This window comes from Fukomys damarensis, unplaced genomic scaffold (assembly GCF_012274545.1).
Source record: "Fukomys damarensis isolate Sample0158 unplaced genomic scaffold, DMR_v1.0_HiC HiC_scaffold_37, whole genome shotgun sequence".
In the NCBI taxonomy this organism is placed as follows: Eukaryota; Metazoa; Chordata; class Mammalia; order Rodentia; family Bathyergidae; genus Fukomys; species Fukomys damarensis.
This window is the reverse complement of record NW_022900949.1, coordinates 54,032,139-54,045,260: the sequence shown is the minus strand read 5'-3', so window position 1 is coordinate 54,045,260 and position 13,122 is coordinate 54,032,139. Positions and strand designations below refer to the sequence as shown.

The window sequence follows — 13,122 nt, the reverse complement described above, 5'->3', positions numbered from 1 at the left end:
ACCTCAAAGGCATCTCCTTGGGCAGAAGCAACTAATAATCTCTCCATCTAACTCACCAAATGAAGAGGGTGTTTCCATGGCATTAGTAGCAGACATCCCCAAAGCTGTGACTCAGATCCAAGCCAAGCTGACCCACTCTGCTTTTTCTAAAACTGGCCCTCATCCTAGGAAGAGTACCCATAAACTAGGCACAGACTTTAGGGAGCAGATCAAGGGACTTGACTCAAGTTCTTCAACCTGCCAGGCCAGTCTTATTAACTCCTCGGGCCTGGCGTCTATGTATCTATCCATGTAGCCACCTGCCATTCATTATTAAGAAACAAGGAGTGGAAAGGATTTCTACCAAAAGGAGAAAATGGCCTTGTCAGTCATGGTGCCCCCTGCATTCCTCGGCCATGTATTTCAGGAATGGCTCAGATATACTGGTAATGTTGAGAGACGTCAACGATAATCTCAGGCAAATATGACCCACTCAACAAGTCTTGGCCCAGTAGCTAGAACTATGGAGGAGATATTTCATCTAATGGCAGTTTCCTTGAGTTTCTGTTTATTTTATCGATGGTCTACACAGAATAGAGGAAAGGAAGAAAAGGGTCCAGTCAGGACCAGATCATAACTTAGCAGCACAGGTAAACTAGGCACAAGGGCCTGTCTGGCACTCAGGCTTCAGGCCACCTTAGTTATTCCTACAACTTCAGTGATCCTCAGGATCAGCAGGTATGTTATCGCCAGGTGTTTGCTACTAGCTCATTGTTTGGGAGTCACTGTGATTCACACAACATAGCCCAGTGTCTCTCCTCCAGACTGCCTAAGCCATGCTCGTGGTCACAGTTCAGTTCCCCATATCAAGGCCCTGGCCAGAAGAAGAGGATAAAATCTACATGTACTCCTGCCCTCTTTCTACCAGCACTAGCCTTAACCTGTGATGTGCAAGCCCTCACAGGTATCTCAACACTGACTAGGCGCAGGGGCAGTTCGGCTAGCTCATCATTACCTCCTTTTCTCTGCGGGACAGTCCCATCCACCATGGGGAGTGGTTCTTCCCCTCTGACCACTCCAAGGCCTGGTCGAGGCTGTTGTGCTGCTCTTCCAGGATCCTGTCCTTGCTATGCTAACTGATTCAGGGTGGAGACCTGACTCCAAGTAGCTGTGCTAATTAAAGGAGAGTCAGGCCACCCCGATACTTTTGTAATGGGAGTCAGGCGCTTCCAAACCCCATTTCCACCATCCCCATGTTTGTGTGACTTGGTAGTCACCTCTTCCTCTGATTACACAGGCACCTGGAAGATTAAACTGAAGTGACGGGGACTCACCAGTCCTCCAGGAAATGCGAACACAGGCTCAGCTGCTCCATAAGTCACACCATTGATTACAACGGCAAAGAACCTGCCAGGACCAAGGTCTGCCCCACCATATATGGTTTTTATCTTCTGAGCTTTGAGGCCTGCCTTGCTTTGTAGGGACCTCAACCCTGGGCTAATCACTTCCTTAGGGGACTACAGTCACCGCTTCCTTGGGACTCCACTGAAGTCTGTTCGTCACTGTCCCTGCTGCCATTGCCATCCGTGGTTCTGACCGCCTGCCAAAGGCAGAGGTGGCCTGCGGCTGGAGGATAGTGGGCACCACTCCTGGCTCGGTAACCTCCTCACTGTGTGACCTTGGGCAAATATCCCCGAGTCTTTAAGCCTCATCTCCAACCTACTCAAGGATGGTGGTGAGGATAACTTGAGAGGCCACGTCTGAGTGGAATGCGGTAAAAGGATCAGGAAATTCCACTTCCATACCAACCCCTGAATGTGGTTATTCCCATTGCTTACAGGTTCTTGAAAAGTGTTCCCTTCACCGGGGATCAGGAAAGGATGCTGAGCCCCTGGATCCATGCCTTTCACAGAAGAGCAAGCAGCCAGTCACCCTTGCCCTCTCAGCCATCCCAATTCTTTTTTATTCCCTTAAGCACATTCAGTTTGTGTGTGATAGCACCTTCTTACAAGCTTGAAACCCCCACTCCTGCCACCTCACTTCTCCAATTTCCTTGTTCTGATAATCTAAAAGGCTCTGGAACTCTCCCCTTCATTGGTTTGCCAAAGAATAATGATTTGCTCTAACAGTCAATTCCCACAATTCCCTTAGGGCTTCTCAGCCCACTAAATTATCTTAAATGCCCACCCTGTAGAGAATCTAAAAATGTATGCTGTAATTGCTAGTGAAAACCAGAACCACAACACAGCGCCCACAGTTCTGTTATCTGCCTTTGGGTAGATGAGTTTAAAGGCTGTGGTGGAATCATGCTGTCCAGGTAGAGTGTGGAAAGTCAAGTCCACATTTGAAGAACAGGAGATGCTTGGTTTTATATGGACAACATTGATCACACAGTTGGATCCATGATTCACTTTGGGCCCTGACATATCACCAACTTTTCCTGTTTTCTCCATTTCCTAATGTTGCCTCATGGTGAACTACACTGGAGAAGAATTTAGTACGTTTTCTGAGTCTGGTCACATTTAGAGAGTCACGGAACTATGGCAGAAGTTGGGGGCTCAGCGCATCCTACCAGGTGGGAGCTCCTCACCCAAGGTTATCTGCAAGCTCTTATATTCTCCCTGCCTGACCCCTCCCCTCCAAACTTTGTCACTGGGACTTATGTTTATACACCTGAGAGAGTATGGGGGTTCCCACTGTGGAATGAGCTAGAGCCCCAGTTGCAGCTACACAGGTCAGGAAACCCCACATTCCTCACAGGGCTGTTGGTAAGTGGCCTGGACCCAATGGACCCACTGGTCTAGATGATATGAGCCCCAAAGACTCAACATCATGATAGATACTAGAAGTAGCAGAGATGATTAGAATGGCCCTTGAATACAAACTACAAAAAGACCTGTCTCTATCACCTTCTTGGATCTGGGGTGTCTTTGCCTTCACACTTGAAAATATGATAAAAGCCGCTATCCTAGCCTCTGAAAAAGAATCACACACACAATCATGTAGATTTGCCTTCTGCGAGTTCACAAGATCCCAGCAACCAGGGAAACAATACAGAAGTCCATGGGTTCAGATTACAAACTCAATGTGCTCAGAAATAGGTTTCCCATTTCAGCACCCTTGAGATTAACACATTTTTAGAATAAAGAGGGATCTTTACACTTCATATAAACATGAGTTCATCCTAAAATAGTCATTTAACACTACGGTTTAAAAAGAAAAGGAAATTCACCCATAATCTTACCACCCAGAGAAAGCTGCGCTGAACATTTTAATGTCTATGTGTAGCTGAATGTCCTGCAAGGGGATAACTTATGTTTCTGTCCTTGGTTGGTGGTGATGCTGGCAGAGAGTTACTGAGGCCCAGGTTTGTTCCCCATTCTTCCAAGAAGAGTAAGTTTCCTGTGAGTCAGAGGTTTGTATCTCACTTGAGGCCAGAAGGTCGATATCCGGGCAGGCGTGTAGAGAGTCAGGGAAGTATGGCAGGGGTTGGGGACTCAGCACATCCTACCAGGCAGGTAGGATGTCTTCTGGGTAGAGTGAAAAGGGTGAGCTGGCCAGGTGGGATGGGCACTTGAGGGAGGCCATCTCAGGGAAAGAGACCCTGTGGCTGAGGGTGGGGCCTGCACCCCATGGTCTGTGGGGACAACCTACAAAAGCTGCCCCATGCCCTGGGGCTGGGGCAAGGCAGAGCTCTGGCTGGGATCTAGACCCTCAGATGACACAGGGAGAAGAGAGGACAGGGAGAGTAAAGGGGCTGCTGGAGTCCAAACCTGTAAATCACAGAGAGCAGCTGCTCACCATGGCTGACTCCTGGTCCTCTCCCACCTGGCAGCCCTAAGCCTGGGCCCCCAAAAGGAAGAGGTGAGACCTGCCATGTGCGCTAGTGGAGAGGGGAGAGGGCAGGAAGATGCAGCAGAGCTGTCTCCTAATGCCTGCCTGACTTCACCCTCTTGTATGGGATGCAGGTTCTCCCTTCACAACCTCTCCCATCAGCTTCACCAGCCCCACTGGAAGAGCTATGAAGACCATGGTGCCCTCTCATTACCACCGGCCTCACTTCAAGCTCATCAGGGGCAGGAGCCTCGTTGCCAAGACACAGGGAGCGGGGCTGCCAGGTGGCTCAGTTGGGACACATCTCACCTAGTCAAATGCCAGTGCTGTCCTTGGCTCACCCCTTCCCCTGGCTATGCCAGTGATACATCCAGTGGGCGTCTCCTCTAACTTGTCTCTCTCCCTTGGGTCTTGCTGTCTGCAGGCACCACCCTGAATCCACCAATTCCTTCAATTCCTTTTCCCCACGCTTTCAGTTTTTATTAACTCACCCTGAGGGTTTCCTCTCCTCTAAAATGAGGAATCACACTACTGCTTATTCACCAACACACACACACACACACACACACACACACACACACACACAGGAGCATGTGTACTTTTATTTAATAGGCTACAAACAATCTTCTAAGGCAAAACAGACAAGAACAGGCAATCCGGGCATCCTGGCCAGAAGAGTACTTATGGCTGGACCCTTTGGTCACCTCTCTCCTCATTTCTTGTTATGAATGATACTAGAGGTATTGCCCTAAAATCTTTATTCCTTTGTCTAATTATGAGAATCTCTAAGATCAGAAATTAGAGAGAGAGGGAAAATGTGGAGGTGGTGGTGGTGGGAGGGATAAGAAGGCAGAGGAAGGAGGAAAAGTAAAATTAAAACTCCCAAAAGTCCAGCAAAAAATGTCTTCAAGGGTCAGAGTTAATACAAATTACTAAATGTGAAACTTTAGAGATATTGATAGGATAAAATTTGACAGGATTCCTGGGTTAGCAATATAAGCTGTTATTTTCAATTTCTTCAGCATTTGAAGCAAAAAGCCCAGGAGGAAGCTTATTGTGGCTTGGGGTACAATTCTACTGGTGAAGCATCTCTAATCCAAAAACCCTGAATCCAAAATGCGTGTGACATGATGCAACAAGTAGAAAATTCCACATTGTGAAACAAATGAAAAACACTATATTGGCCAGGGGATTTGGCTCAGTGGTGCCGCTGCCTGCTTTGCAAGCACAAGGTCCTGAGTTCAATCCCCGGTACCCCCCGAAAAAGTCAAAACAAAAATATTATATAAAATTACCTTCAGGTTGTATATATAAAACAGAAAATTAATTCCACGTTTAAACTTTAGTCCTATCCCCAAAATATCTCACTGCATGTATGCGAATATTCCAAGATCCCAAATCTCAAACATTTCTGCTCCTAAGCAGCTTGAAAAAGGGATATTCAACCTATGCAGAGTGCACTAGAGCCCTACATTATAAGGCTTGCATCTTCCAACCTTTGCAACAAAAATGTACTAAGGCCTTCAAGAGTCCACAGATTCACCCACACCACTGGGGTACCTGTTCCTCTCCATAAAATACAGAAAAGACAGAGGGCAGAGGATGACAACCTCCCATGGCTGGGAGGCAGGCCCTGGCTTGCTGTGTAGTCGAGGAGTTTAATCTTAGCTCTCTTTATCCAAATGTGCGCCTCAGCAAAATCACACCCCCCACCTTGGATTTTTAGGGGTCCTCACAGGGTTGCAAGTGCAAATGTTAATACCCACCCAGGAAGACCATGCTGAGGCTGGAGAAGTGAGGGGCTGAACAACCAAGGCAGAAGTCCTAACACCCTGCTCCTTCTAGGGCGCCTTACTTTCCTACTCAGAAGCAGTTTTCTTATTTATACACTGTTGTTCTCTCTTTCCTAGCAGACATCAGATATGATACACCAGAAAAAAGGATATGGGAACTGCAGGCTCCAAGAATAATGATGGCTTTGCAGAGAAGAGAAATACCAGGAAAACCACGCACACATGCGCACACACACACACACAGAAAGGGAGAGAGAGAGAGAGACAAAGAAAGAAGCAGAGAGACAGAGACAGTGAGAGAGAGTGAGCCGGTAAAGGTGGACTCCTCAGTTTCCCACCTGAGAACTTGCAGAAGGTGACCTGCCTCCTATGGTTTCCAAACAGCCCCTGGCTGCTCCCTGTCTCCTTCCTGACTTCTCTCCCTGCGTCTGTTCAGAACTTCACCTTTGTCTCTATCCACACCACAGGGCACACATTCCGATGCTGACGGGACTGGGCAAGACTGTGGGGGAAAGAGAGAGCACACACTCTTCAAAGTGGCAGCCCCTGCTCAGCGGCTCGACTTCTTGAGTGTTTCAGCCAGGGCCTGGGGAGGTCTCCGCTTGCTGGAATGACTTTCTAAAGAAGGCTTAGAAGTTTATGTGGATTGGTAAGTAAATCTGAAAATCTGCCAGCAGTGGGCCAAACAAAACAACCTCACATGCTTCCAGAAAACCAGATCCTTGTCCTGAATGTCAGATCCTGGGTCCCCTCCTTAGGACACTGCACCCACTAGGCCCTCGGGTACCTCTAGGGTTTCTGTGCACGCCCCACTCTTCTTCCTGTGCTGCCCAGCTTGTCCTGCTACTGGGCCTGTCCGGTTTCTTCTTGCTCTGAGCACTCTTTCCAGGCCCAGGGAAGCACCAGCCCTGCGTGGTGACCTCTGCCTACATTCTGGGCACCTCCTTCAGCTTCTGCATACTTCTTGCAGACAGAGAGAGAGACATCAGGTAAATGGGTACATAGGTGGGTGAAGTATCTACTGTCGCCAGCTGCCAGGTGCCATGGACATGTCATCCTGGCCCCGACACCACCCGATTAGCTATAAAGCCCCAGTGCATCACCGTGATGTTTCCTGGCTTTGCTTCTTCCTTTCACGGAGGCTAACACCTCCATCCAAGCCACCCACAGCCTTTTGCTGCAAGAGCAAAACCGCCTCTGAGCTGCCTCACCGCACAGCAGCACCTCCCACCATCTCCGGATGGAAGTTCACAGACTCGGAGCAGGAGACACACCCAGGAAGCTTGCTCACGATGCAGATTTCTAGGGTCCACTCCCACCCAGATTCTGATTCTTCAGGGAGGGGCACAAACTGTTCTTTCTCAGTGTGGGCACAGACATTTTAAACAAGTTCCCCAGGTGGTTCTGATCCAGGTCCTCAGGGCCCACACTGTGGAAAACATGGAATGGCTTCTTTCCAAGACCCAAATGGATGGTGGCTTCCCTTCAGGATAGAAAGGGGTGAGGAGAGCAGGCAGACCCCAGCCTTCGGTTCAACTTCAAAACTATATAAAGGTGACTGACCTGGTTCTGTCCTCTCACGAGGTGCCATTGCATGCCTATCTCATCTTCCCTAACGTTCTCCTCAGCCAATTCCCAGTCTTTTTCAAGGATGAGCCTGGATGTCACCTGGCACCCCGGACTGGTCTGGGTTCTTGTCTTCCATCTTCCCAAAACACCCTGCCATAAATGACCTCCAACTCATTTGATTTAAACAAACAGGAGTCATGATTACTATGTGCCAGGCATTTGGCAGACACTAGCTCACTGAATCCTTGCATCTCTACAAGGGAGAAACAGTTACCAACTCCACTTTACAGAGCAAGAAACTAAGGCATGGGGTGGGGGGATAACAGCTAGTAAGTGTCAGGACAGGGATAGGATCATGGCCGGCTGGCTCCCGAGTCCATGGTCTTTCCCATCCCACCGTGCCTCAGACCTATCTGATGCCCTGTACTCTGTATTCCAAGAGTCCGTTCCTGACTATCCTCCACCAGATGGAGCGCTCCCTGTGGCCCCTGAGGGATTAAACTCCTAGCCCAGCTTCATTTGCTAAAGAAGTGAACTTTACATGCTCACAGCACTTCATTAATAGAGAAGGATAAAATTCATACAAACTCAGAGTTTGAAGAGACTTTAATTGAGATCAGGCCCAATGAACTGCCTAACACTGTACTCATCTGGAGGCTGTGGACTCCAGTGATAGAGAAATGGGAACCCCCTCTCCCTCAGGATGGCACTGACTTTCAGTAAGTCTCATCGCTGTTTACCAGAAATTATTCTCTGTTTATGTGGGCCATACACAACAGGTCTGAATCCTTCTAAGAAGGGCTCTTCAGTTGTTAAAGATAACCCTGGGAATGTGAATGTCCCATCCACCTTTAATCTGCTCAGTTCACTTGGGGCCCTGCCCAAGAGGTGATCCCAAATATAGATGCTGTGTGCTCCTTACAGCCAATGCACTCAGATTAAAAACAAATAAGTGGATATGGTTCAAAAGCTACCCCCCCCACCAAATGGCTGAAGTGCTGACAGCTGTATGGAAACCCAAAGGACCCTGGTTTCTGATGATGGTACATTATGACTAGAATCTGTCTGGTTTGCTTAAGACTGTTGGCTACGCCTCTATAAGCCAAGGGTTTTAACAAGTCTCACTTCTCACACTAACCTTGCAAAGTAACAATGACTAACTCTTACAAAAGAAACAGAGGCTTCCAGTGAGTCAAAGACTTTCCCCAAAGTTTTTGTTCTTATACAAGCTTGCAAAGCAGCAATAATCAGCTGTTTTACAGAAGAAACAGGGCACCCGGCTGCTCGGTGGAGAGGCTGACAATCAAACCCAAGGCTGTGACTCCAGAGCCTGTTCCATCCTACCATTTGGGGAATGCCAGTTGGAACTTGGGGAAATGAACCCCCAAAAGCATTAAGGAAACCCCGGGGTACAGCAAGAAAGTGGGTGACTACAGATGAGCAGAAAAATTAGACATATAACTAATGATTCATAGGCCTTCACATAGCAACAGTCTTTTCCTGTTGCAAAAGGGAGTCCTTCAATTTGAGAAATTATTTTTCTACTTGTATGTATTTTAACAACAATAATATCCAGGACTTGAACAGGCAAAACAATTGATTTTGTTTTCTATTAAGGACTCTGAGCATACAGTAAGCCATTAGTAACATTTAAGGTGGACATATTTTGAGGAACTATAAACCAGGTCTTAATCTTTTTTGTATCCCTTCTGTACTATCTCTAACCTCACAATGTCAAACACACGTTAAACATCTAATAAATACCTGTGGGTTCACTACGTACTTTCTGTACCTAGAGGAAGAAATGCTTATTTAAACAACCCGATTTCTCCCAATGATGAATGTAACTGTACTGTATACCTAAAATGTACCAATAAACTAAAAAAAAAAAACAAAAACCTGATTTCTGAATCCAAACCCAAGTCATAACTTTTTCACATTCAAAACACCAAAAGAAAACTACAAAAACAAAATAAAATATACAATATGTCAGAAAACAAAACCATGCAATGTACTTAAAGCACAAGAAAATTAAGTTATATTTGATGAACTCAAGTACATTAAAGTAAAAGTGCTAATTTGGTATTCAACAATTAGTTAAAAGAAATGATAAAGAAAAGTCCATATATTTTAGGAAGGAAAACATAAGTGTTATTGAAGCATAAATCTTTGTATTAAAAATTAGTGCAGTTTCTTGCACTATAATAACAAGCAACTAATAAAGCAATTAAGTAAAGCAGCAGATACATTCTATTTCTATAGAAACATGAATATTCCAAAGTTACAGTTTACCTAAGAGTAGAAGAATAGGAAGAATGTCCATTTCTTAATTTCAGAACTCCAGTGTATCCCAGAATAAAGCACTTAGATCCAGCCAGGCTAATTTACTGTAAAAAATTTTTCCTTTAAAAAATGTGGCTGAAAATTGACTCTCCTAAAACAGAGGTACTTTCAGAAGAGTTATATAAGCGAGACACACAGGCCCATTCAGTGACACAGAGACCGGCTCATGCCAGAGAAATGCAGGGAACACAAGTAACCCTCATTCACCTCTCGGAACCTGTCAGTGATTCCAGACCAGCTTGGTGTTCACTGTACATGGGACCTCTCTGGCCAAGGAATGGAAAAGTTTTAACAGAAAGTTACAAACTACTGTAAGTCAAAGCATACTTTTTGGAAAAGATTCACATTTTGCAATTCATTAACCATCTGGAGTATTTTAAACATTGGTGTGCAGCCAGGCACGGTGGTGCATGCCTGTAATCCCAGCACTAGGGAGGCTGAGGCAGGAGGATCACTGTGAGTTGGAGACCAGCCTGGGCTACATAGTGAGTTACAGGTTAGTCTCAACTACATAGTAAGACCCTGTCTCAAACAATAAACAAACAAACCAACCAACCATTGGGGTGTGTGTGTGTGTGTGTGTGTGTGTGTGTGTGTGTGTGTGTGTGTGTGTGTGTGTGTGTGTGTGTGTGTGAGACACTGGGGGTTGGACCCAAGGCCTATTTGCAACCCTTTTTTATTTTGTATTTTGAGAGAGGGTCACTGAATTCTCCAGGCTGAGCTCTTATGATTCTGCTGCTTCCACCTCCCAGAGTGCTAGGATGATAGGTGTGTCCCAACACACCTGGTTTAAATTTCTTATACCACCCTTCTCTTCTTTTCCAATTCTAGATGGATAAATGAGTATTTTTAGTCCTCCTTACTACTAGAAATAGCCTGTCATATGCACTGGAGGTGTGCCTGGGAGTATGTCACACTGAAGGTAAATCAGCAAAATGCTCAAAGCCTCCACTTTCCAAACCACTACTCCTGATGCCAAGTCTCCCCACAGTCCCCCCGCACACTCACCACATGCCACTCACTGAGCCACCTGTTCTTCCTGTCACTCAAACGCTACCTTCACACCAAGCTATCCTGGGCAGCAATGGGTGCCAACACTTTGTCTCCCAACCATCAGGGTGAGGTGGTAAAATAGCAAAACTCTCCCCATTGTTGAGACATTTTCTCAGCTTCAAGCACATAGCCACAGAGGGAGAAGGAGTAAGGGCCAGCCTGCCTTGGAAACATACACAAGATACCTACTGTGTGTTGGTTCCTAGGACCCAGAGGGAAACAGGACATGGGCCCTGCTCTCAAACATCAGGACCATCTTGTAGAAGGAAATGACACAAGAACGGAAAATGTTGACACTGCGTGGTTAGTGAAAGAAGGAAACAGGTTCAGGGCATCCTAATGTGTATTACGGAAGTATCATACCCTTGGAAGTCCATGGAGGAGAAAATGCAAGGGCGGGGGAGGAACAGCACTCCCAATAGAGGGCGGCAGGGGCTGGGCACGGAGAGAGGCTGCTCTTGTACAGAATAAGCTCCAGATGACCATATGCTGCTACACACAGGCTACAACCAAGAAGGTGCTGGGGCTGATCTATGCTTGAGGATGGTCACTGGTTGGGGAGCTTGGGTGTGCACCAATTTGGGGCATGGCCTGAGCATAGGATACCAGATGGGAAGGTGTGTGAGCTGGATTCACCAGAGAGCTCTGGCCTCACCAACTGGATTTCCCATGCCCAGGCACCTGAGTTTGACACCAGTGGTCAAATCTCCCCAACCTGTTCCACATAACTCCAGCCCTACATCTTTCTGAATACTCAATGGACACTCAACCTTCAGGGAGCCAACTACAGGCCAACTACCTTTGCTCTGTATGGCTTGACAAGAGAAGTGACACTGGGCCGCTCTGTGTCTGGACCTTAGGCATCTGAATTAAGATTCTGGGAATAACCAGGTAGTTTAGGAATCCATGCAGAAGTAAAAAAAAAAAAAAAAAATCACAAGAGCTTGTGAGCAGCTCTTGTCAGTTCTTCAGTCAAAAGAGCATTGCCCAGTGGCTTGAGGCTCCTGCTTGCAACTACTTACCAAGATAAAATAATAATTATAAAATAATACAAAGACTAATAATAAAAACATTCCATTGTTTTGTTTTAAACCTTATTATTCATTAAAAAAAAGGCTTCAGGGCCTTCGTATTTACTACAAACTTGGGCCCTGCATTTCCAAATGAAACCCCTGCCCTTCCCAGGACCCATGAAACCTCACTGTACTCACAGAACTGAATGCTGAGGCTGAGGAAGGCCAGCAGTGCAGCCAGGGCCAGCAGCAGCAAGAAGCGATTGCGGAAAAGCATTATTATCTGTTCTATTTTCTCTTCATGCTTTCACCTCAAACCAGAACCAGTCCTGAGAATAAAGCAGAGGCAACAAACAAGTTCAGGATGGAAAACTAAGTTTGTCAACTGCAAATAATCCAGTTAGCCCAGTCCCCTGGCAGGAGGCAGGAATCCTTAACTACAGAACAACTGTACACCCTGTGAGTCTTTGTCCCCAGGTAAGCCCAAAAGAGAACGCTCCCATGGAGCCAATAAGAGGAAACCAGTTCGTGAATGCGCTGTTCATCTGGCAGTAACAGGGAATGAGATAAGTATTTTACAGGCATGGTATTTCCAAAGAAAATCATAAAGATATTTATCAAGCGTTTACAATATGACAGACAACAGTCTTCATGTGGCCTTCACTACATATCACTTCCAACCTTTAAATACCTTTTTTTGCAACCTTTTTTTTGGGTGAACTTTTGCTAAGATGACTTTGGTCTTCTTTAACTATAACGACTGATCTGAACATCAGTCATTGTAATCATGGCTAGAAGGTGCTAGAGGATTTGCTCCTACCCTAACTAGCCCTTTTTGCTAATTAAAGGCCTCGCTCACTCTGGACAATTGAGCTTATTTCAAGTGCATCCATAGATATTCCTCTAGGAATCCTGCTCACTCTTAGTTCTCTCTGAACACATTAGGATTGTGCCAAAGGACTTTAAATATTTTGATCTCAACCGCAAATGTCTCATCTATGAAAAAAGCAGAGTAGAGATTTTATCCTACCAGTCTTACCTATCAGTTTTATTTCCTAGTTCTCTTTGGGGTTTCAAGTAGAACTTGAAAACAAGTCTCTTTAAACAAGGTTCTTAAACTGCAGTAAGATAATAACAGTTATTTCAGACTTGAATCTTTCCCTGCCTCTAATAGACGAAATCAGATAAAAGCTCACCCAGTGTAGTGAAGATTGCCCAACTGAATGTACTGCAGGACCCTGAATTGCATATCTGGTGTGAACTGCACCATGGAAATTTGAAGCAGGTGGCAGAGCCCTACAGCCCCTCACTTCCTGTCTTTCCGCATGGGCCTTGCATGGGCATTTGAAAACCATTTCTTTAAAAGGGAGCTGCCAGACCTTCCATCAAAGCAGAATACTGTATTTGGTAAAAGATTGATGGAAATATACTTGTATCTCATGGCCAGCAACTGGCATCTCTTGCAAACCAACAGATCTCAGTTTTATACCTTTAAATGTGAACTACTTCTGTCACTGCCTCTAACCAAGGGTCCATGT

At 46.0% G+C, this 13,122-nt stretch overlaps 1 protein-coding gene across 1 annotated transcript in view; it reads right to left on the bottom strand.

Annotated features, from left to right (window-relative positions):
* Positions 1-13,122, bottom strand: part of Pxylp1 (2-phosphoxylose phosphatase 1) — a 67,815-nt gene that overhangs the window by 22,238 nt on the left and 32,455 nt on the right. The window contains exon 2 of the mRNA XM_010608211.3: positions 11,783-11,913. Within this exon, the coding sequence (XP_010606513.1) occupies positions 11,783-11,861 (79 nt within the window). The 5' untranslated portion in view covers positions 11,862-11,913. The remainder of the gene's footprint in view (positions 1-11,782; positions 11,914-13,122) is intronic.